The sequence below is a fragment of the Barbus barbus genome (genome assembly GCF_936440315.1).
Source record: "Barbus barbus genome assembly, chromosome: 9".
Taxonomy (NCBI): domain Eukaryota; kingdom Metazoa; phylum Chordata; class Actinopteri; order Cypriniformes; family Cyprinidae; genus Barbus; species Barbus barbus.
Window position 1 is genome coordinate 13,838,568 of NC_136737.1, and position 24,991 is coordinate 13,863,558.

The following is a 24,991-nucleotide window of genomic DNA, read 5'->3' on the forward strand; positions in this document are numbered from 1 at the left end:
GATGGAGAGACGATAGATGGATGTATGGAAAGACGATAGATGGATAGATGGATGGATGGATGGAGAGACGATAAATGGATGGATGGAAAGACGATAGATGGATGGATGGATGGATGGATGGATGGAGAGATGATAAATGGATGGATGGAAAGACGATAGATAGATAGATAGATAGATAGATAGATAGATAGATAGATAGATAGATAGATAGATAGATAGATAGATAGATAGATAGATAGATAGATAGATAGATAGATAGATAAATGGATGGAGAGACGATAGATAGATAGATAGATAGATAGATAGATAGATAGATAGATAGATAGATAGATAGATAGATAGATAGATAGATAGATAGATAGATAGATAGATAGATAGATAGATAGATAGATAGATAGATAGATAAATGGATGGAGAGACGATAGCTAGATAGATAGCTAGATAGATAGATAGATAGATAGATAGACAGACAGACAGACAGACAGACAGACAGATAGATAGATAGATAGATAGATAGATAGATAGATAGATAGATAGATAGATAGATAGATAGATAGATAGATAGATAGATAGATAGATAGATAGATAGATAGATAGATAGACTTATTTGCATGAATTAGTAAATATATAAAACATTAAGTCAGGTATGCTCTTTTTTACAGCATTATGAATTATATTTAATATATTGTATGGTGGTGTGCAGATTAAAATAGCCTAGCTTCAAACACAGAGCTCTAAAACACAGGTTTGCTTTGCTCCTCATGTAGGTATTAGAGTGCACTTAGAGGTCTGCTGTGTTTCTGTGCGTCCTCCATTAGTGTGTGTGTGTGTGTGTGTGTGTGTGTGTGTTAGAAAGAATCACAGAGCCTTATCACAGGACAGGAAGAAAAGAATGAAAAAAAAGAAAAAAAAAAAAAGAGTATAATGGCTGGAGTATGAAGGTGGATGGTGACTGGGCACCTTGAGGAATGCCTTGAAAGGAACGTGTGTGTGTGTGTGTGTGTGTGCGCAAATTAAAGTAATTAACTGTTCATGTGTTGCAGCGTGTGTGAAACACTTGTCTGCCTGTCTGTTGTTTTTCTTAGTGAGACTATAATTAAACGTGTGTGTTTGTGTGCTCTGTTGCAAGGAGATTGAGACTATTCAAGCTATTCAGCCCTGAAGAGCTCTCTCTCTCTCTCTCTCTCTCTCTCTCACCCACACACACACACACACACACACACACATACAGAGCCTAGGGAAATGGCTGAATGAATAGAACTCAAGACACAAAAACCAGACATATATTTTCTCAAGAACATACAAGTGTCACTTGCCCATGTAAAACTCACAGTCTTGATTTTGTGTGGTTGCTAAGGTGTTCTAAGTGGTTGTTAGGGTGTCCTGGGTGATTGCTAGGGTGTTGCTAGGCATTTTTACAGTGTGTGGTTGCAGGGCATCGCTAGCGTGTTCTGTGTGGTTGCTAGAATATTATGAGGTGCTTTAAGTAAATTTATATGTGGTTGCTAGGAGGTTTGTTAGGGTTTTCGTAGTAGTAGATCGCGTGTTGCTTGGGATTACTAGGGTGTTCTGGGTGGTTGCTAAGGCATTTTTGTATGGTTGCTAGATGATCGCTAGAGTGTTCTTAGTGATTGCTATGGTTTTACAGGTGTTTAAGCTCATCGCTATGGTGTTCTTGGTGGTTGCTATGATATTATGAATGTGTTTTGCATTGCTAGGTTGTTCTGTTAGATAGTAGAGTGTTGCTTTGAAGTAGGGTGTTGCTACATAGTTCTAGGTGGTTGCTAAATGGTTGCTAGAGTGTTCATTGTTGTTGCTAGGGTGTTATGGTTGCTAGGGCGTTTCTGTATCGTTGCTCATTGCTAGTGGTTGCTAGGATGTCATGAGTGGTTTTTAACACATTGCTATCTGTTAGATAGAAGCATGTTTCTTTGCAATTATAGGATAGGGTGTTGCTACAAACATATTTCTTGGTGGTTGTTAGGGGATTTCTAGAGTGTTCTGAGTGGTTGCTAGGGCATTTCTGTGTGGTTGCTAGGTGAATGCTAGAGTGTTCTTGGTGGATACTAGGGTTTTAGGAGTGGATTTTAACTAATTTCTAGGGTGTTCTGGGTGGTTACTAGTGTTAGGAATAGTTTTTTTTATCATTCATCTCCACAATATTACAACTAACCTACAACCTCCATCCCAGCTGTGCTAATGGCCTTCATTTCATTATTATCTGTCACTCCCTTTCTTTGTCTTGTGCATCTTTTGTTGCTAAGACATCATTGTCATGAACATAATCTAAGCTGAAGCCATTTGTGTGCTTGGGAATTGAGAGCCCAGTGCCGTTGTACAGGTTTATCACTGTCACTGTTTTCTCTTCTAATCGAGCGGGTGTATGTGTGTGTTCTCTTGCAGGCGGAGATCGTGAAGCGACTCAGTGCTATCTGTGCTCAAATCATCCCTTTCCTCTCTCAGGAGGTATGCTGACAGTGATTGACAACTCATCAGGGTTCTGGGGTCTTCTCCCACAGGCGCACACACACTTTTTTGTCCCCCTCCCCGTCAGACTGATTCACCCTCAGTACGCCAGACAGCTTCTAGATTTTAACGACCCCGTCTCACATCTCTGACTAAACAAGGACTGCTGATATCCTGCGTTTTTTAACGAAGCTGCAAACTCCTGCCGCGTTCAGTTACCGAGAGTCCTCTGCGATGACTTGATGAGCTCGGGTTGCAAATTCAGCTTGAGTCCAGCATCGCTGTTTGTTTTATTAGCAGATCTGCTACTAGTGTTACAAGCAGGCTCCAAACTCACAATATTGGTTGAACCAGAAGTCCAACAATGATTCACTTTACCTTTTAAATGAGTCCAAACATCCGATTCTCCAAACATCGCAAAATCATGTTCATTATTGGAGGTGATACATCTGCGATTACGAGCATGAATTGCGTAGTTTGTCAGTGAACTACGGCTCTGTCTATTAAATGCCGTTCCATCTGAAAGCACGTGATGGAGATTTATTACTAATCACAACCGGCTTTACTGACGAGATGCACATGATAATCGCATGCTATATATCGTGCAGCCCTAGTAGCCACTGACTTCCATAGTAAGGAAAAATTACTATGGAAGTCAATGTTAGTTCTCTTCAAAATTTCTTCAACATTTTCAGAAAATCTTTTGTGTTCAAAAGAAGAAAGATATTCTTACAGGTTTGGAACAAGTAGAGATTTTTATTTTTGGGTGAACTATCTCTTCATCGGTCTCATTTAGTTGCTAGTTTCTATCATTTCGCATGAAGGTTAGAAGGAGAACTTTATTAGAAACAAGCTCTTGAGATTCGGCTGTTGCTTTTCTAGCTGTTGCGTTAGTATGGATGGCTAAGACTAGAATGGCTTGTTTTGTGTCCCAACTAATTCAAAGCTCCAGATCCCTTGTCAAGGAGCCACAGATCCATTGTTATCTTCAAAGCTTTGGAGCTGCAGTCCTCTGGAGTCTACAGTGGGCTGCATGAACGCACACTATGAATTAATGCAACTCACCTTTAGAGTTCAAAACCGAAATGGAAAATGAGAAAGGATTAACATAATTTCCCAAGAAATTGTGCAAGCACATTATATATTTAATATATAGAATTTACATTGATTTATATACAGTATATTTATATGATGCATTATTTTATCATGTAATATAAATGATTTAAATATTTTATTTTTATCCATTATTTTTCTTTATTTTTACAGTTATGAGAATTGGAGAAAATGTGAATAATAATAGTGATTATTATTCCATCACGTGCTTATAGGATTATGAAACATAATACTATAAAAAATATTGTTCATTTTATTTTAATTAAGCAAAAATATAATCAGAATTTTTTACTCATTTGACATTTTTTTCCTTCTTGAGATTCAACCATTAATCAGCCACAGTTCTGTTTTCCTGACTAAATAATGTTAAAAACTTTTATTGTAGTTTAAGTAAGACTTCAGTAAATAAAATATCTGTTTTCCGATCATTATTTTCATACAGTCTTTGTAAATATTACCTTTTATACAATGTATACTAATAGTGCTTCCTTTCATTTGATAACTGTGGTCCAATAAAACTTCTGGAATGGATCCTCATTTTAAATGAGGAGGATTTATTTGGGCAGATGAGCAATAAAAGATCAGGCGGAACTGTATTGATTAGGAGGTCACCTTTAGCATTAGCTTGAGTTAGTATCTGCTGACGGGGAAGGACAGAGTGATATGTCTGTCAATACTGACTGTGCACCTATATGTGTGTGTGTGTGTGTGTGTGTGTGACAGACAGAGGGATGGAGTGAGAGAGTGTGAGAGAAATGGAGGATAAATACATGTGATTTTGAATTTTTTGTGATACATGTTTACTTTAATTCATGTTTTATTTGAGTGTGGTTGGGTTTGTGTCTTACCATGTATCTTTGTGTGTATCAGCATCAACAGCAGGTTGTTCAGGCGGTGGAACGTGCCAAACAGGTCACCATGGCAGAGCTCAACGCCATCATAGGGGTGGGTGAACTCTGACCTCTCGGATGAACGGATAGATAAATAGATAGATGGATGGGTAGACAGGCATATTAACAGATTGATGGTTAGCTAGATTGACAGTTTGATGGAGTTTGATAGATAGATAGATAGATAGATAGATAGATAGATAGATAGATAGATAGATAGATAGATAGATAGATAGATAGATAGATAGATAGATAGATGGATGGATGGATGGATGGATGGATGGATGGATGGATGGATGGATGGATGGATGGATGGGTGACAGTTTGACGGAAAGATAGACAGAACGGTAGAATGATAGATAGATAGAAAGAAAGAAAGAAAGAAAGAAAGAAAGAAAGAAAGAAAGAAAGAAAGAAAGAAAGAAAAAGAAATATATGACATGGAGGAGGAAAGAAAAAAGGAAAGAGAGATCAGAAAGCTGATAAAGAGGTCTATCCTCTCTGTGCTAAATTACAGCTTGTTTTGTTGCTGGCTGTTATAGAGCGACGCAATCTCTCTTCAGTCCACTGTCTCTCTGAGCTCTGATATATCATATTACTGCACTTAAACCCCAGTGATGCAGTGATAAAGCCCACACAGGACAGCAGCAGACAGAGCCTGACAGACACTGACACCACTGCTGCTGTAGGCTGACCAGAGACCTTATGGACTGCAGTGTTTCTATGAAGTTACTTTTAATTAATTAGTTACTTTCTGTATAGTTACAGAAACACAAAATTGGGTAAGGACATATCTGTCTGTCCATCCCTCCATCCATCCATCCATCCATCCATCTCTCCATCCATCCATCTCTCCATCCATCCCTCCATCCATCCATCCACCCATCCTTCCATCCATCCATCTCTCATCCATCCATCCATCCATCCATCCATCTCTCCATCCATCCCTCCATCCATCCATCTCCATGTATTTCTGTGCCTGTCTGCCTGCCTGTTGTCTTTATCTCTGTATCTTTGTCTGTCTCTCAGCAGCAGCAGCTCCAGCACCTGTCTCACCACACTCCAGGTATTCCTCTCACTCCTCACCCTTCAGGTCTGTCTCTGGGCGGCACGTCAGGGCTGCTGGCCCTCACTGGGGCTCTGGGAGTCTCTGCCCACCTGGCGAACAAGGACGAACGCAACCATCTAAACCCTGAGCACCTGCGAGGTGAGTGTCTATTGGCGCTTTTCCACTGCGTGGTACGACTCGGCTCGGCTCAGTCCGGCTCGGTTATGCATTTCCACTGCAGTTTAGTACCGCTTTTAGAGAGGGCGGGATTATTCACGTGTCGTTATAGTTGCACCGCCTCTACTGCCATGACTCCTGACAAACTTTTTAATTCAGCTTCGCTCCATCAAGCTCTCGCTGGATCCGCTCCTCGGCTATCAAAGAGAGGAACATCTGATCTGTACTTTCTAAACAGACAACGAAACAGCCATTTTTTGGATGTTTAAAAAAGCTTCGCTCATTCAAAACAGTTGCGTTCGATCGTTCGCTGGCTGTGCTGATTTAAATCTAGCGGGTCTGTTTTTTTAATTTTATTTTTTATTTTTTATTTGAAGAATGCTTGAACATTACAAAAAAAATTACATGTAAATCTGGATACACAAAATATAATAACAATCACAAATATAATAACAATCTCAAACTATAAAATATTGTTTCAAAGGCGAAAACTAAAATAAAAAAAATAAAATAAAATAAAATAAAAATAAATAAATAAAAAAAGTGCAGATTTTCTTCCTTTTTCCTTAGGACAAATTCAAAGAATGCAGCGGGGGAGCTATACCAAAAAAAAAAATTCCATGAAATCCAACAAGTCATTCTTTTTGTTATTAATTTGCATTGGAGACTTTTTAAGAGCATCCATTTCTAATAAAAATAGATTACAATTTGGTGTGCGTTTTGCAAATTTCTGTTTATGAATATAATATTTACCTTGCAAAATGTAAAAGTTAACGACATATTCAAAATTTTACTTTTGTGTGAATAAGTACAAATAATGTCTTTTAAAGATAGCATATAATTAACATTTCTTTGCAAAAATAAAAAAGCACTAACATCAGACCAAAATCTAAGAGACAAATCACAATTATAAAACAAATGACACAAGTCTTCCTCATGCATGTTACAGAAACTGCAAGTGTTGTCAATGTCCATGAATTTAGACAGAGCTACCTTACATGGGTAAATTTTGTGAAGTATTTTGAAATGCACCTCTTTAACTTTATTCAAAATACAAAATTTGTAAGGAATTGACCAGGTCGTTTTCCAATTAATATCAGAGATTTTTGCATTCCAAAAGAATTTCCCTCTAGGAAATTAAAAATTTGTCTAATATGTTTATTATTACAAGACGAAGAAAATATTTCAATACCATCAACTTTTAATTCTGGAAATATCCTTTCATTGCTTCCAAAAGATAGGTGATTATTTATTAGTTATATCAACCCATTTGGAATAGTTTTAACCACTTGTTGAAATTCTTTAAATGGGATGGGAAAATTGTAAACATTCATAAAATCTTCATAAGACAGAATGTTTCCACTCTCATAGAACATATCTATAACAAAATATATATTCCTTTCTAACCACCTGTGGAAAAATAACGATTTATTCCTAGAAGTAATGAGACAATTGTTCCATAGAGGCATTTTATGCGGAGAAAAGTTTTCCAAGACAATAATACTTGCTGGTGAAATTTGGATAATTTAATCGGTAACTTTCCTGGAAGAAAATTACATTTCAGAAGAAAAGATAACCCTCCAAGTTTTTGAAAGATATATTGTGGAATAAAGAACCACATAGAGTTATCATTTTTTAGACAATTTCTTAAAAAAAAAAGTTTAAAAATATTATTAATGTCAAAAAAGTCTATCATCTCTAAACCACCTTCTACTCCTTTGCCTGATATAATGTCCTTTTTTACCTGGTAAGGTTTATTTTTCCATATAAAGTCTAAGGTTTTATTGATATCCTTGGAAATCTCATCATTAACATACATGGAAAGAGCAGGGTAAATCTAGCGGGTCTGTTGTGTCTCCTGCTGAAAGTTCAATGACGCAGGCAGAGACGATTCTCTCCGGCCAATCAGTGATCAGCAGAGTTTACACGTCACGTTTTGGCAACGGTATGGCTCGCTTGGAACCTCGGCCGAGGTAGTACTAAAAAAAGTACCAGGTACCAGGTACTGTACCCAGTGGAAAACCCCCCAAACGTGTGCTGTACTGTACTGTACCGTGCCGTACTATGCAGTGGAAAAGCGCCATATCTGACCTGTCTTACTCTGAGGATTTTTAATGTCACAAATGCATGGGTTTATTAAACGACTTAATTGTATAATTAAATAATACAACAAATGTAATATATATTTACTCTTTAAAGGAATAGGTCACCGAAAAATGAAAATTTGCTGACAGTTTACTCACCCTCAAGCAATGCAAGATGTAGATGAGTGTGTTTCTTCATCAGATTTAGAGAAATTGACCATTACCTCACTTGCTCACCAGTGGATCCTCTGCAGTGAATGGGTGCTGTCAGAACGAGCTTATAAAAACATCACACATTAATCCACCCTGGATTGCAAACATGCGACTTTTAACTTAACAAGACATTAACTGATTAACTGATGGATTTGTGTGGATTACTTGTGGGTTATTGTGATGTTTTTATCAGCTGTTTGGACTCTCATTCTGACGGCACCCATTCACTGCAGAGGATCCACTGGTGAGCAAGTGAACAAATTGTAATTTTTGAATGAACTATTCATTTAATAAAGACTTCAACAAGGCACAAAATGCATGCAACTGGTAAACTTTCTTAAGAAAGTTTATTGTGCACCTCATTAATATGATTTGTCCAGCATTAAAGGGAACATGATAGGATAGTGATGGTGCAAAAGTTGGCCTAAAAAACACAAAGTGAAACATTACGAGGATGAGGGTGTGTTGAGTCGGTCCGGTAGATTGGATAGACTTCTGAGAAGCCTTGAAAGTCTGATAGGCTGAAGGCTAGTGGGGCGACTTGCTCAGGGAGCTCAGTACAATGGATGTATTTTTATTGCACCCTGACTGGATTTTTCAGCATGACCTTGGCTTGCTATGGAATTGTTGTTATTATCTAGACTGATGTCAACCACTCTGACTTTCTCTTTCTGTCTCTCCCTCTCGTCGGCTCCCAGAGGGTGCGCCCAGCAGGGTGAGTATCAAACTTGTGTGTTTGTATGTGTATATGTGTGCCTCCACCACACTGACTTTGATAAACGACTCCAAAAACAGAGTCCTTTAAAGAGAAGTACAGATTATGAAATCTGACCGACCTTTCAGGACTCTCTAAACAGCACTGTTCCTGCCCTATAGTACCATAATTCTCTGTCATTTGGTTGCATCATAGTTAGTCTTAAAGGAACTGTCCACGCAAAAATGAAACTTGCTAGCTTGTTTACTTACCATCATGCCATTCAAAGCCTTTATGACTTTAATCGGTTACGAAAGGTCGCATATTTATTGACTAATTTTTCAGAAGCTATAATGTCTTTAGGAGATAAAAATATGAATAATTGATTGTTTCAAGGGAAAATAAGCAATTGCGTTTTTGGTGTACTGTCTTTTTAAAAGTTTTGGCATTCATTTAAACAGATATTTATGTAAGTTCTGTTCATTTACTCATTCTCATGTCATTCAAACCTGTATGACTTTTATAAGCTGCAGAGGGAAATCATTTTTAATGAAAAATTTATGAAAAATATATTTTTTATCCTTTTAATGGAAAATAGCCTTTCTGTGTAGCAAGAATAGAAATGAATAAACTCAGAATTCTAACTTATTTCTCGTAATTATGAGTTTACATCTCACAATTCTGTCTTATTGCATAGAATTAAAAATAAGGAAAAAGATCATTGCGACGACTTATGTGAAAATTGTGACAGAATTGTGAGATAAAAATTCGCAATTACATTTTTTTTTTGACTTTTTAATTATTTTAAATAGGGCTATTTGTTTATTTTTATTGTTTTATTTCCTTTTTTTTACATGGCGTAAACATGTTTCCATAGGACTGAGCTTGCATAGACAATACTAAAAAAAAAAAAAAAATTATAATAATAATAATACAGAATTGTGGGATAAAATTTCCAAATACATTTAAAAAAAAAAAAATGTATAATTAAAAAAAAAAAAAAAAAAAATCCATGGCATAAACGGTCTTCCATAGAACTGGGGTTGCATAAGGACGATTCAGAGGAGAAAGAGTCATAACAGTCAAGTTCTTTGAGGTGATTTCTTATTGCTGACTGTAGAGGAAGAAAATGAGGGAGTCAAGGAAAGGTTTGAGCGAGGGGGAGTGAAAAGAGAGAAAGATTTCGGAGAAAACAGGTTTGTTTGAGAGAACTGGCCTTCTTTGTGTGCTTTTTTCTCATCGCAGTCCATTGCACTTACTGTTTGGCTCATAAAACTGCACCGTTGCAGAAAACAAAGTGTTTGAAGTCACTGATTTGAGACCGGTTTTGCTGTACTCCTCATAATGATGAAAGCTGAGAAATGGACAGTTGACACTGGAAAGTGACCAAATGTTTTGGGGCCTATTCAGTATTTTTTTATTGCAAAATAGTCCAGGATTCAGCTTTAAAGGAATAAATCACCTAAAAATAAAAATTGCAATCATTTACTCACCCTCATGTAACTTTTCTGTGCAATGACCTTTCTTAAGGACCAAATGCCAAAATTTACCTTTAAAATCCCTTCAGCGCAATTTAAATATGGTGCAGATTTGACATCACAACGTTTGGTTAAGAGACACTCGAGAAACAATGACATTTGATGTTATTGACCTCCAACACAGTACGATCATATGGTCTCAGAACAATGAACTATTCGGTGAACTTTGCACAACCTTAGCATTTTGTGTGTGTGTTTATGCTGTGTTTTTTGTCTCTATAGAGTAAATCAGTGTCGTCAACTGACAGTCAGGCAGTGGAGGATCGTCAGGGTCCATCAGGGGTTTATCCCTCACAGGCCAGCAGCGATGCCAAACGGAGACGATGTGATGAAAAAGACGTCCTCCCGTCTCACTACGTAGGTTCTGTCACATGACGATGACCTCATACTTGTCTCAGTCCCCCAATCCCCTAATAAACTGAGATTGTTAAATTGACAGCCCTAATGTTATTTTATCCCAGTGAAATTTGAGTTGATTTCATTTGTATTTTATATTGATTTCCGGTTTTATTTATTTTATTTTATTATTTTTAATTTAATTATTTAAATTAATTTAATTTGTCTCAGTCAGCATGCACATTTATTGATATGTGATAATAAAGATCGCAAAAACATGGTTGTCCAAATTCTAGTATAAAACGTGATTTGAATTTTGTATATTTATTCCTTATATATTTTATATCTATTACAGACATTTTATTTTATTTTATTGCAGCCTTTATTGTGTTTATTGGAAGTAATTTTATCTTAATATGGTATAGTTCCACATTTCCACATTCCACATTTTGTATTTATATACATATGTATAATTATAATATTAATAAAAAATTAAAATAAATTACTTTATTCATAAAATTATATTTTAGTAATATAAAAATATATAAATTTATATTATATAAATGTGTAATTATATAATAATAAATAAATATAATTGTATATTAAATAATAATATTTATAAGTTTATACATTTTATTTATATTTTTTAATATATAATTCTTATAACACTTTAATATAAAATACTTATATTATATATACTTAAAAATATTATATTTTATTATATTATTATTACATTTATATGAATATATATATTATATATGAATTTATATGAATATAACATGCCTAATGTTTAGGTACAATCTTTTTTATAGTATAATTGTTTATTATAGTTCATAAAGCTCATCAGCGCATCAGGTGGAGCATTTATCAAACACACATGTAGGGAAGAGTCGGATGTGACTGTCCATGCGGGTATAATTAGGGGGATGATGTCACTATAGGGTGATGGTAATAGGAACATCAGGCCATGATCACATCAAAGCCCTGTTGCCATGGCAACTAAGTGCATTGTCACCCCCTGATTCCCAGAGATGGGCGAAAGAGGAGAGTGAGATGAGTGTGAGCCGTGTGAGAGCGATGGACAAGGTGGTGTTGATGGGTGGGGGGGGTCACCCCTACTGTGATTGGTGAAATTAGACACAAAGGGAGGGGGACAGGGAGCAGAAAGAGGACACTGCAATATTGTACATGTATGTAGCTACCTGATAAATATCCCATAGGGGTATATATTTTTGTGCCTGTATGTGTGTGAGCGTGTCGTCTAACACTGTCCTTCTCCTATCTGTTGTCTTTCAGGACAGTGACGGAGAAAAGAGCGAAGACAATCTCGTAGTAGATGTCTCAAATGAGGTCAGTTCACATTAACATTGGTGAAAGCCTGCACTTACATTAGCGCTGTCAATCATCATCAATTGAAAAATTTTATGAAATTTTATTTTAATTTAAATTATTTTTAAATTGATCAAATGATATGCTGATTAATTAATACAATTATTTGCATATATAAATAACTGCTTATAAAAGCCAGCCAAATAAAGATGAAGACATTATTGTGTATAGTGCTTTTTCCGTCCTCACTGCCCTCGATGGCGGGGCGGCTAAGGGGTATGTGGAGCTCCCCCCAGTTGAGCGCGCTATTGTGGTGCAGCTTTGCCCGTGGGCAAATAATCCATGCCCCCCGTCCAGGGCTTGTGGGTTCTCGTCCGCTTCCCTTTTTGGGTTGTTCCTGGTTCCCAGAACTAATGCTCCTCGCGACAGCCCCTCCTTGGCAAATTCCTCTGAGGAAGGATCTCCTTTTTCAGAGAGGGGGCACCCTCTGGCACCCGCGTCCAGACTTGTGGAATCTCCATGTGTGGTCCCTGGACGGGACGCGGAGGTTCTAGGTGGGCTACCTCCAGCGGTAGTAAACACCATCACTTCGGCTAGAGCCCTGTCTACAAGACACGCTTACAGGCTGAGGTGGAACCTGTTCGTCGATTGGTGTTCTTCCCGCCGGGAAGACCCCTGGAGATGTCCAATCGCCTTTGTGCTCTCTTTCCTGCAAGATGGGTTGGAGCGAAGGTTGTCTCCATCCACCCTCAAAGTGTATGTTGCCGTTATCGCCGCACATCACGATGCAGTAGACGGTAAGTCTGTGGGGAAGCACAACTTGGTCATCAGATTCCTCAGAGGGGCGAGTAGGTTAAATCCTCCGCGCTCTTATCTGGTACCCTCTTGGAATCTCCCCTCTGTCCTGACGGCCTTGAAGGAGGAGCCCTTCGAGACTCTGCAGTCAGTAGAGCTTAAGTTTCTGTCGTTCAAAACAGTACTCCTCAGGCCGATGTATGGCGTTTTTTATATCCAACAGCACGACAATACTCATTTTTCTCTCATGTTCACCACAATTACTCCCGCATTGATTACTTTTTCTTAGACAAGAAATTGTTGTCTAAAGTTGTCTAAAGATGTTGGGTTCTCGAAGTTGGAAATTTAATTCTCTACTGCTCTCTGATAAAGCATTTTGTGATACATTGAAAAATCAATTAGATATATTTTTGGAGATAAATACCATCCCTGAGACCTCACCCTCTATAATTTGGGAATCTTTTAAAGCATATGCACGGGGTCAAGTTATTTCATATTCAGCTTGTGTAAATGGACAAAGAAGGAAGAAGCTAGAAGAATTATCTCTTGAAATAATTCAGCTTGATTCAGCTTATGCAGCTTCTCCAGATCCTGGAATTTACAAAAAGAGACTCAAACTTCAATCAGATTTTAATATGTTATCAACCCGTCAGACTGAAAAGTTATTGCTGAAGGCTAAATATGCATTTTTTGAGCATGGTGACAAGCCAAGTAAACTTCTTGCACTTCAGTTAAAGGAAAAATCAGCTCAAAATGTAATTTCTAAGATTCGGTCTTCCGATGGCAATTTGATTACTGACCCTGTTAGTATTACTAAACATTTTAAAGATTACTACTCTTTGCTATACAAGTCAGAATCCCCCGCGGATAGGTCCCTTATGGAAAGCTTTTTTGAACCATTGCCTATACCAACAATAACAGACGCAATGAGAGAAGAGCTAGAATTACCTTTTTCCGCAGAGGAGATAGTGCAAGCAATTGAGAGTATGCAGAATGGCAAGACACCTGGGCCGGATGGGTTCCCTGTTGAATTTTTTAAGAGGTTTTCTCAAACACCGCTCCTAAACATGTTATTGGACTCCTTTAATAATGGCTGCTTGCCTTCAACTCTCCGTCAGTCTTACATTTACATTTATTCATTTAGCTGACGCTTTTCTCCAAAGCGACTTACAATTGCTATATATGTCAGAGGTCGCACGCCTCTGGAGCAACTAGGGGTTAAGTGTCTTGCTCAGGGACACATTGGTGTCTCACAGTGGATTCGAACCCGGGTCTCTCACACCAAAGGCATGTGTCTTATCCACTGCGCCATCACCACCCCTCTTGTATTTCTTTGATTTTGAAAAAAGATAAAGACCCACATGAATGTGGTTCGTACAGGCCAATCAGTCTTTTGAACGTAGATGTAAAAATACTGGCTAAAATGCTTGCAAAGCGTCTTGAATCAGTTTTACCGGCAATCATACATAGCGACCAAACTGGTTTTATTAAAAACAGATTACTGTCTCATAATATTAGAAGGGCATTAAATATAATTTATTCCTCTAACTCTCATCCATCAGAGGCTTTTCTACTGCTTGACGCAGAGAAGGCTTTTAATCGGGTGGAATGGGATTACCTTTTCTATGTGCTACAGAAATTCGGTTTTGGCAACACGTTTTTATCTGGGATAAAACTTTTGTATTCCTCCCCTTTTGTATTTGCCCGAAGCTCTGAGAATTATAAACTCCTTTAGCCTCTTCTCCGGCTATAAATTGAATATAAATAAAAGTGAGTTATTTCCAATAAATTTTCAAATTTCTGATTTACCAATGTGTACTTCGATGTTTAAAGTCGCTTCTCATAGTTTTAAATACTTAGGAGTAACAATTACACGTAAGTGTTTAGATCTATTCAAGGCTAATTTTACTACGCTCCTCCAACGAGTCCAGAAAGATTTTACTCGCTGGTCGGCTCTTCCCCTTTCATTAGGTGGACGTGTGAATTCAGTGAAGATGAACGTTTTACCTAGATTTCTGTATTTATTTCAATGTGTACCAATTTTTATACCCAAATCTTTCTTTAAGACTCTAAATCAACACATCTCATCTTTTATTTGGAACAAAGGACCAGCCAGAATTCGTAGAGAAATACTTCAGAAACCAAAGCTTGAGGGTGGGCTTGCCCTCCCTAATTTCTTATTTTACTACTGGGCAGCAAATATACACTCCACATTATTCTGGTTTCAAAGTCATTTTGGGCTCAGTGATTGGGTCCCATCTTGGGTCAGTATTGAAGAGTGTTCCTGTTCTCCTGCCTCGCCAGCCGCACTATTGTGTGGCCCTCTTACTGCCATCTCGCGCTGTCCTTATGGTAAGTCCATTGTCCGGCAATCGTTACGAATTTGGTCCCAATTCCGAACGCATTTTGGCCTTCAACGCTTACGAGTGGTTTCACCTATAAATCGCAACCCTTTATTCCCCCCTTCACTTAATGACAAGGCATTTAATATTTGGCAGAGAGCCGGGATTTCAGTTGTCAATGATATTTACGTTGATAATGTTTTTCCCTGGTTTTCTCAGTTGAAACAAAAATTCTCCCTCTCTAGTGCACAATTTTTTAGATATTTACAGCTCCGAAATTTTATTAAAAACTCATTCCCTGATTTTCCGAATCTTCCTCCAAAATCTCCCCTTGATCAGATTCTTGAAGTAGCCTTAGATAAAAGGGGTGTGTTGTCTACGCTATACAGGCTGATTTCCTCCATCTCCACTTCCTCTCTCTCTTTTATTAAACAACAATGGGAGTCGGATCTCTGCCTCACATTTGATGACAAGACTTGGAACCAGATTCTGTCCCGGGTTCACACCTCCTCTATCTGTGCACGTCATAGTCTTATCCAATAAAAATTTATTCATCGAATTTACTGGACAAAAGTGAGGTTGGCAAAAATCAAGCCTGGTATTGATCCTCTCTGTGATCGTTGCCATCAGGCCCCTGCAGATTTAATACATATGTTTTGGTTATGTCCATCCATAACTTCTTTTTGGCTATCAATCTTTAATAGTTTTTCTTTAGTGACAAAGAAACAGATCGAACCTTGCCCTTTGGTTGCACGTTTTGGACTTTCTTCAAATGTCAATGGTTTGCCTGGAAATACTGCAAAGACGTTTGCCTTTTTAACACTATTAGCTAGACGGCACATTCTTCTGCCGTGGAAACAAAAATTCCCTCCATCATTCGATGACTGGATGAGAGATGTTTTGAGCTTCATTCATTTGGAAAAAATTAGATATACATTAAAAGGCAACACTGGTATATTTTCTGAGATCTGGGATCCCTTCATTACTTTTTTTTCTGAATATGTCGGTACTTCCTCTAGAGTGTGTCAACCTAAGCATTAAGATGTTTTTATGATCATGGCTTGAATCTGGTTAGGAGTATGTGATTATATGTGTGGATACTTACATATTTATATGTATATACTTTCTAGCTGTAAGGTTCTGCTTGTGGAAGTATAAGCATACATTTGATAAATGGTTGAAATGTCTAAACTTTAATGCTCCAACACATGCTATACTCGAGACATTATGCTTGACATTCTTTATTATTACAATATGTATTGTGTTTTTTTCTATTTTATTTTTGTTTTATTTAGTTTGATTATTTATTTATTTATTTATTTATTTTTTTCCTCCTCTAGGGGGTGGGAGGGTGGGGGTGAAAAATATTTTTTCACGATTCTCCTGTATCTGTATCTTGTTATTATTATGAAAGTTCAATAAACAGATTAAAAAAAAATATATATATATTGTCTTCATACGCATTAATCAAAATGCAATAACTTTCTCCGCCTGTGAATATCAACCCAAGCCATAACTGGAGATCAGAATTTAATAAAGACTTTGGGCCACAAAGTAAACAACACCCACAGCACCCTAGCATTGTAGTGGCAAGTCTAGCACTTACTTTAATCTTAATGATATATTTGTATTTGATTGTAGAACAGCACCAACAAATGCATTTCATCCAGAAAAAAAACTCCCATTCATTATTATCACTATTATTTCTGTGTAATTATCATCCATTTCAAGGTAAAACATTACAGCTCTGTTTCTCAATTACTGGACAAATATTGAGCATCACTCATATTTATTAAACTGCATTCATTCAGTAATTGCTGATAATATCACAGGCGAATCAGGATTGTTTTCTGCTGCAGAGCGTCTGGAGTCAGTGAGGACTGCGCTATGCTTTTATAATCATCAGTGACCCCGCTGCATAATTAACACATTTAAAAACATAAAAATTATCTGAATTCCTGCAGTATCCCACACTAAGGATTAAACTAGAATTATTTTGTTTGTAAACACGGATGGCATAATGAAACAGATGAGTGAATGGATCAGACCTTGTTCTGTTGAACTCCATGTTAACAAAGATCACTGATATTTCGAATCACTCTGTGTTTTCAGGAGCCAACCTCTCCTGTAGGCAGTGGCCCTCTGTCTCCACATGGGAATGGTTTGGATCGAGCCCCGACCCTGAGGAAAGAGCTCCCAGGATCCCCTAGTCCCCCTCCGGCCTCCCCTCCACACAGCCCACCCCCTGGCAAAAACAAGGACACGGCACAAGTACGAACACTGTTCTCAGACACCTAATATGCCAGAATTGACTCTCTTCTCACATGACGTCTCATTCACTATAGACATGCTTCACCAATGTTTGACAACTAGGACATGTCCAAATACTTTTTTGTCTTTAATATAAAATATATGTGGTACTTTTGATGAACAACATGCAAAATAGACCCTAGAAGTTGTTTGTTTTAATTACACAGATTGCTTAGCATGTGTGTTTTTTGCTATTTTATAAATATGAAAATTTATATAAGAAATTATGATCCGCACTCATGAGAACAGTCTTCTTTTCCCGTTTTATTTAACGAACATCACCATCACCATTGTTTGGGACACAAAGTTGGTTTGCAGTACTGATGAACTTATTTTCTATCAATTAAATAAAAAAGGTTTAAAATGTTTTTATTATTATTAAATTGTTTTTACATTTTTTCTTAATACTTATTTTTAATATAATGCATTGAATATCAATTAAACAAATAATCAAAATTCAATATATTCAAAATTCAAAATATTTTTGTAGGATTGTATTTGATTAAATTAATTATATGAATGCTATTTTTATATAAATGTATAATAAAATAAATTGTATATAAATTATTTGAAAGTTAAATAAATTAAATAACAAATGTTTAATGTTTTAGATAATAATATATTTTTAATTAATTGTATTATTTATTATTATTATTTATCTATTTATACTGTAATCATACATAGAATATCGGTTTAACAAATTATCAAAATTCTGAAATTGTTGTACAATTTTATTTAATGGATTTCATTGATGTCTGAGGTGGGGTAGAGCAAAATCTTTTAAAAAAAAAATAATAATTTTTTGTCGATACTACAAATTTACTGCTGATCTATATTAGTGTTGCTACATATTCAACATTAAAATATCTATCTTTTGTTTCTGTTGGCAGACAGAAAAATCTCAATCGCCTTCCTCTAAATCAGGCAATTCCTCTCCCTCTCACCATGACCCTCTCACCCCTGGTCCACCGGGGCCCAGCACTTCCTGTTTACGCATGGTCAACAAACCTGCCTCCTCGGCAGACCCTCTGGGTAAGATGTTGTCTGTATGCGTTTACAGCGAACACATGCTACAATTCAATGAAAATATTTTTTTAATTGTGTATCCTGTAGCTCTGCGGAGTCCCTTGACCATGACGCCTGGGTCTTATCCGACTCACTTCGGAGTGGTGTCCCACGCTGGGCTAAACGGAGAGCTGGCCAGCCCGGGGGGCTTTGGAGGCTCGCTCACCCTCTCACCCCAAATCAGTGCTGCAGCCAGTGCCTACACACGCAGCCCTATGGTGACTGTGTTTCTGAATCTTTCACAATTGACAGAAGTTTACGCGAAACCATTTTGACACTTGAATACTCTCCTCCACAGATAGCATACGAATCTCGTTCACATCTTAGGCCCTCAGGGCTGTCCTCCTCTCTGCCTGGCTCCTCTGGTGGCAAGCCGTGAGTTTCTCCTCATTCTTTTACCTCCCTTGGTTTTTGGATGGCGTTGCAGATCGATGGCCAGCGTATCGACCGTTAGTCAAAAATAGTGCTTTTGTTTGCTGCGCCTGTAATACAATCCTCTCTCAAGTCCCCTGCTGACAGCTAAGGCGAGAAAAACACTTGAATTCAGGCAAACATCCTTAAGATGGCAATTTATTGCTGCACCCACTGACGCATACACAAACAAGCAAACTTTTCATAATTATGTTGTCAAACTGCTTGAGTCCTTAAGGTTTGTATCAGCTCCTATTCTTATTTTAAACAAGTCCTTTTACTGTTTAATTTTTGTCCTTCAAGTCCACTTATAATTTTAGCCATGGTTTATTGCACCAAAATCAGTCATAATTTAGCATTTCATGACCATTTTCCACCCTCAAACTGACCCTTAGAAAATTGTTGTCAATACAGTGAAAGCCAATGGGTTCTTTTGTGTTCAGTAGCTTTCCTTTTTGGCATTCACTATCTATCACATTAACATCTACCTTATTCTCGCCCCCAGAGCTTACTCGTTCCATGTGAGCGCAGATGGTCAAATGCAGCCGGTGCCCTTCCCTCCTGATGCCCTCCTCGGCCCTGGCATCCCACGTCATGCCCGTCAGATCCACACGCTCAGTCATGGAGAGGTGGTGTGCGCGGTGACCATCAGCACCTCCACGCGTCACGTCTACACCGGTGGGAAAGGTTGCGTCAAAGTGTGGGACATCAGCCAACCGGGCAGCAAGAGTCCAATGGCCCAACTGGACTGTTTGGTGAGATCTGCATCATGTTAAACTCTACTTGTAGTTGGTACTCGCCAACCTAGTTTGATTGGAATTAGAATTCAAATTAAAAAATTAAACTGCCAGAGGAGAACGGCACACTATTTCGACACACTATTTCCCTGTTGAATAGGCTACTGTAAGCTGCTTTGACACAATCTGCATTGTAAAAAGCACTTTATAAATAATGGTGACTTGAAAATGATAACTTAGACTAAATCAGTGTTTTCACTTTCGTTCAATCAGAATCGAGACAACTACATCCGATCATGTAAGATTCTCCCAGATGGGCGGACTTTGATAGTTGGGGGCGAGGCCAGCACGCTGTCAATCTGGGACTTGGCCACGCCCACTCCACGCATCAAGGCTGAATTGACGTCCTCGGCTCCAGCCTGCTACGCTCTGGCCATCAGTCCCGACAACAAGGTCTGCTTCTCCTGCTGCAGTGACGGAAACATCGTGGTCTGGGACCTGCACAACCAGACGCTAGTCAGGTATCTACAGACTCCTGCTGGCGAGATAGACCATGCTCTTCTTCCTGAAGTCATGTGATGTCCTTGTGCCGCCCTCTATAGGCAGTTCCAAGGTCACACAGATGGAGCCAGTTGTATCGATATCTCCAATGACGGGACCAAACTGTGGACGGGGGGTCTGGACAACACAGTGCGCTGCTGGGACCTGAGAGAGGGCCGACAGCTGCAGCAGCATGACTTCACCTCACAGGTACTGCACATATAAATCTATATATATATATATATATATATATATATATATATATATATACACTCACCTAAAGGATTATTAGGAACACCTGTTCAATTTCTCATTAATGCAATTATCTAATCAACCAATCACATGGCAGTTGCTTCAATGCATTTAGGGGTGTGGTCCTGGTCAAGACAATCTCCTGAACTCCAAACTGAATGTCAGAATGGGAAAGAAAGGTGATTTAAGCAATTTTGAGCGTGGCATGGTTGTTGGTGCCAGACGGGCCGGTCTGAGTATTTCACAATCTGCTCAGTTACTGGGATTTTCACGCACAACCATTTCTAGGAAATAACCACTCGTTACAACCGAGGTATGCAGCAAAGCATTTGTGAAGCCACAACACGCACAACCTTGAGGCGAATGGGCTACAACAGCAGAAGACCCCACCGGGTACTACTCATCTCCACTACAAATAGGAAAAAGAGGCTACAATTTGCACGAGCTCACCAAAATTGGACGTTGAAGACTGGAAAAATGTTGCCTGGTCTGATGAGTCTCGATTTCTGTTGAGACATTCAGATGGTAGAGTCAGACTTTGGCGTAAACAGAATGAGAACATGGATCCATCATGCCTTGTTACCACTGTGCAGGCTGGTGGTGGTGGTGTAATGGTGTGGGGGATGTTTTCTTGGCACACTTTAGGCCCCTTAGTGCCAATTGGGCATCGTTTAAATACCACGGCCTACCTGAGCATTGTTTCTGAGCATGTCCATCCCTTTATGACCACCATGTACCCATCCTCTGGTGGCTACTTCCAGCAGGATAATGCACCATGTCACAAAGCTCGAATCATTTCAAATTGGTTTCTTGAACATGACAATGAGTTCACTGTACTAAAATGGCCCCCACAGTCACCAGATCTCAACCCAATAGAGCACCTTTGGGATGTGGTGGAACGGGAGCTTTGTGCCCTGGATGTGCATCCCACAAATCTCCATCAACTGCAAGTGCTAATAATGCTATCCTATCAATATGGGCCAACATTTCTAAAGAATGCTTTCAGCACCTTGTTGAATCAATGCCACGTAGAATTAAGGCAGTTCTGAAGGCGAAAGGGGGTCAAACACAGTATATATTAGTTATATATTAGTTTTTTTCATTGTATAATATATATATTAGTTTTTTTCATTGTACTCAAAACACCACATAGCAGTATTGCACTGTGGAGTCATCCATAATAACATGGAAGCATTTATTAGCAGAGTAAATTTGGTCATCATGCCTTTATATTCCAATTTTTCAAACTTTTATGGACTAAAGGTTCTTGGCATCCATTTTTCTGTCTGCAGGCACATTTTTATGCGTTGGATTTTTTATTGAAGTGTTTTTATGTGTGCGCAGATCTTTTCTCTGGGTTACTGTCCTACGGGAGAGTGGCTTGCAGTGGGGATGGAGAGCAGTAATGTGGAAGTGCTGCACGTCTCCAAACCAGACAAATACCAGCTGCACCTTCATGAAAGCTGCGTTCTCTCGCTCAAGTTTGCCTACTGTGGTACGAGTCACTATGCAGATGTTTATGCCACTCGTTGAATTTGCCCAAGTATTCCTATGGGCCTTCAATATTTATGCCTATTTAAATAAATGTTATTAGATGGCACAAGATGTGATTTAATTTTCTTTGTGCATATTTCAGGGAAGTGGTTTGTAAGCACGGGAAAGGACAATCTGCTCAATGCATGGAGGACGCCGTATGGAGCCAGTATTTTCCAGGTTTGTTCCAAACTCGTATAACTTTATTTCTTCCTTAGAGATGTCTTTAGATGTCCTAAACCTTTAAATGCTGCTACACTATTAACATCTCAGAATAACAGAGCAGCTGTGCACAGACAAGTAATGCGACGGAGAAAGAACAAAGCTTGTTTTAAAATGAGACAGTCAATGCACGCCTCTATTGTGACAGTGAGATTTAGCTGGATCTCATCGGTATTTGCGAATATGTTCCATTTTGTCTCTCACTCTCTCTTTCCAGTCAAAGGAGTCTTCATCCGTCCTGAGCTGTGACGTGTCCCCAGATGACAAGTATATTGTAACTGGTTCTGGGGATAAGAAAGCCACGGTGTATGAGGTGGTGTATTGAACACAAAGATGGATGGATGAACATACAGCCCCAAGTATGAAACAATCATGGATGGCATGGCAGGCAACCATAGCTCTTCTATTTGCAGTCCTTTCGCAACCATTTGAGAAATAGAATATTTTGTTCAGAATGGCATACTACCATACTATTCATACAATTTATGTAGTTGGTATACTGTGCACAGTTTTCTTCAGAAATTTTCTTTATACATAAAATACCTAGCTGACATACTAACAGAGCTGGGTAGTAACTGATTACATGTATTCTGGATTACATAATCAGATTCAAACAATTAAGTACTCGTAATCTGATTATATTAAATATTAAACTGCTCATAATCAGATTACAGTTACTTTAATGATTACATGATTACATGTTATTCACTCAATCGCAGCAAATTAAGCATAATAATGCATTTTTTTTGTTTTTCTTAAAAAGTAGTCATAATACATTAACTAAAATAAGTAACCCTAGATTACATTACTAACTACAATTTTCATCATAATCTGTAGTCAGTAATGGACTGCAATTTGTAAAGTAATCTACCCAGCACTGCATGCTAATTTTTACCAAAATGTCCCGTATAAAATATGTATCCTATAGCAAATGTATCCTATAGCAATGTTCTCAACTTGACCTTCCAGTTTTAAATCGGTATCTATTTTCTCATTTTTGCCTTGTAAATTTAATCACAAATCATACTTTTTTTCTTTTAAATTATCACAATACAGAAGAAAATGCTAGTTGCTGCTTCTGTAACTTTATGACTTTTACAATAATGGAAGAATAATTAGCAACATATTTTCTGTGACATTATTGGACAACTATGTAAATCAACAAAGTGGACGGCTCTCACCAAATTAAATGTGCAACAATGTAGTGTACTACTATATATCTTAACATCCTTCTGTTCTCATTTTACATTTTAAGATTTTTTTTTTAAACTATGTTGTACACAGTATAAACTGCGAAGTATGCAGTATGCTAGTATTCCATTACTAACATAGTAAGTGGGGAGTTTTTAATTAGAACAGTCTCCAAGCTAAAAGAGGAAGCCCCACAGACAGCAGGTATTTAGGGAGCTTCTGCTTACAGAAACACCAAAGCCAGACAATCATTTCATTAGTCGCAAACTCTCTCCATAAAGCGAGCACTGCATCTTCCTTTCAATGAAAAAAGACAATTTGGAAGCTCCTGGCTCACGTTGGAGCATCTCTGGATAAACATGATATGGGCGTACAAACAATTCTCCACTCGCCTATCCAACCCAATTAGACATTCGTGTGACAAATCCCAGTCGAATTCTCCAACCTGCATTTAATTTCCTCCTTGCACAAGTCAGTGTCTAATGAGGAGCAAGGGTAAATCATGCAGGATTCGTGCAGCAAATATTCACAACCACGACCGTTCGGTTTTAATTCCTGTGGATTATCATACAGATGTTGTGCTCATTTGTGGTTTAATGCTCATTTTCATGTCATTAATTATCTTTTAGCTTTGCATAGGGAAATCTTTTCATGATTGTTCTACTTCAGTAAGATGATACAAATATCTAAATATTCAAAACTGGTATATGGTATTTCATCAAAAATTGTAAGAATTGTTAAAATGTATAAAGTAATGTGATGTTTAATGCAGAACAATTAATTACAAAAATAGGTTCCAAAAAAGAAATCATGTAATTAACACAGCATGGAACAGAATGCAATAGTCTTTTTGAAGATACATTTATTTTAATTTAAGGATTGCAAATATTACGATATCAGTATCAGCAAATCATTAATAGGGATGTTGTGCAATTAATTTAAATGCATTTTTTAATTAATTGACAATCCTGAATGTAAAGGTAAATGAGAGAAATGCTTGAGAGATCCTAACACAGAGCCCTGCTGCACACCATCAATAAGAAGAGCTGTGGTTGCCAACCTGACCAGGGATGTTCAAGGAGAGACACTACAGGATTCATCTATCACATGCACCAAACATCCTGCTGGGAACAGTTTTTTTTTTATTAGTTTTGTTTTGTTCATTCTTCTTTTGATCTATAAAGCTTTGCGCAGCACTCAGAAAATGGTTGGATTAGTCAAACCATTTATGTTTGTGAACAGAAGGAATTGTATCATTAGGTTCTTTCTCTTTTTTATGGCAATAGTAAGCAGTGTTACTACAGTGTTTTGATCAGTCTGTTTATAATGCAGTATGTGCAGTGTGTTTATTTTTTTCTTTTTCGAATAGCTGAAAATATGGCTGCCTGCAAACAGTGTCATTTGTCCGTTTCAAGACAGACCAGCTCTTCTGCATGATCTGTCTTTGATATGCTATCTGTATATCTGTATCTATCTATCCTTATATAATGCATTGTTTGTATACTGAGAACAATGTTCACCATCACAATTTTGTTAAAGACACTCTCTCTTGAAAGCCAAGGAACTTTTTCGAAGGCATCGCTGTAATATCCCTGTAGCACTTCCCATGTGATGTAAAAGACATGTACATTAACAAATTAAACTTGTGGTCATCTTTTGAAGTTGTTGAGTTCTTGAGAAGTGGTGCAATATCAAACAATAATTA

General features: G+C 37.8%; 1 protein-coding gene across 1 annotated transcript in view; it reads left to right on the forward strand.

Moving 5' to 3' along the window:
* LOC306874719 (transducin-like enhancer protein 4) overlaps nt 1-24,945 on the forward strand; it is a 50,835-nt gene extending 25,890 nt beyond the window's left edge. Inside the window, exons 5-20 of the mRNA XM_079424933.1 lie at nt 2,404-2,466; nt 4,450-4,524; nt 5,502-5,676; nt 8,690-8,706; nt 10,446-10,580; nt 11,856-11,909; nt 17,138-17,296; nt 18,226-18,367; nt 18,449-18,618; nt 18,699-18,775; nt 19,317-19,566; nt 19,822-20,069; nt 20,151-20,298; nt 21,685-21,835; nt 21,977-22,053; nt 22,313-24,945. Coding sequence (XP_079281059.1) covers nt 2,404-2,466; nt 4,450-4,524; nt 5,502-5,676; nt 8,690-8,706; nt 10,446-10,580; nt 11,856-11,909; nt 17,138-17,296; nt 18,226-18,367; nt 18,449-18,618; nt 18,699-18,775; nt 19,317-19,566; nt 19,822-20,069; nt 20,151-20,298; nt 21,685-21,835; nt 21,977-22,053; nt 22,313-22,420 — 2,049 coding nt within the window. The 3' untranslated portion in view covers nt 22,421-24,945. The remainder of the gene's footprint in view (nt 1-2,403; nt 2,467-4,449; nt 4,525-5,501; nt 5,677-8,689; nt 8,707-10,445; nt 10,581-11,855; nt 11,910-17,137; nt 17,297-18,225; nt 18,368-18,448; nt 18,619-18,698; nt 18,776-19,316; nt 19,567-19,821; nt 20,070-20,150; nt 20,299-21,684; nt 21,836-21,976; nt 22,054-22,312) is intronic.
* Nucleotides 24,946-24,991: the final 46 nt, after the last annotated feature.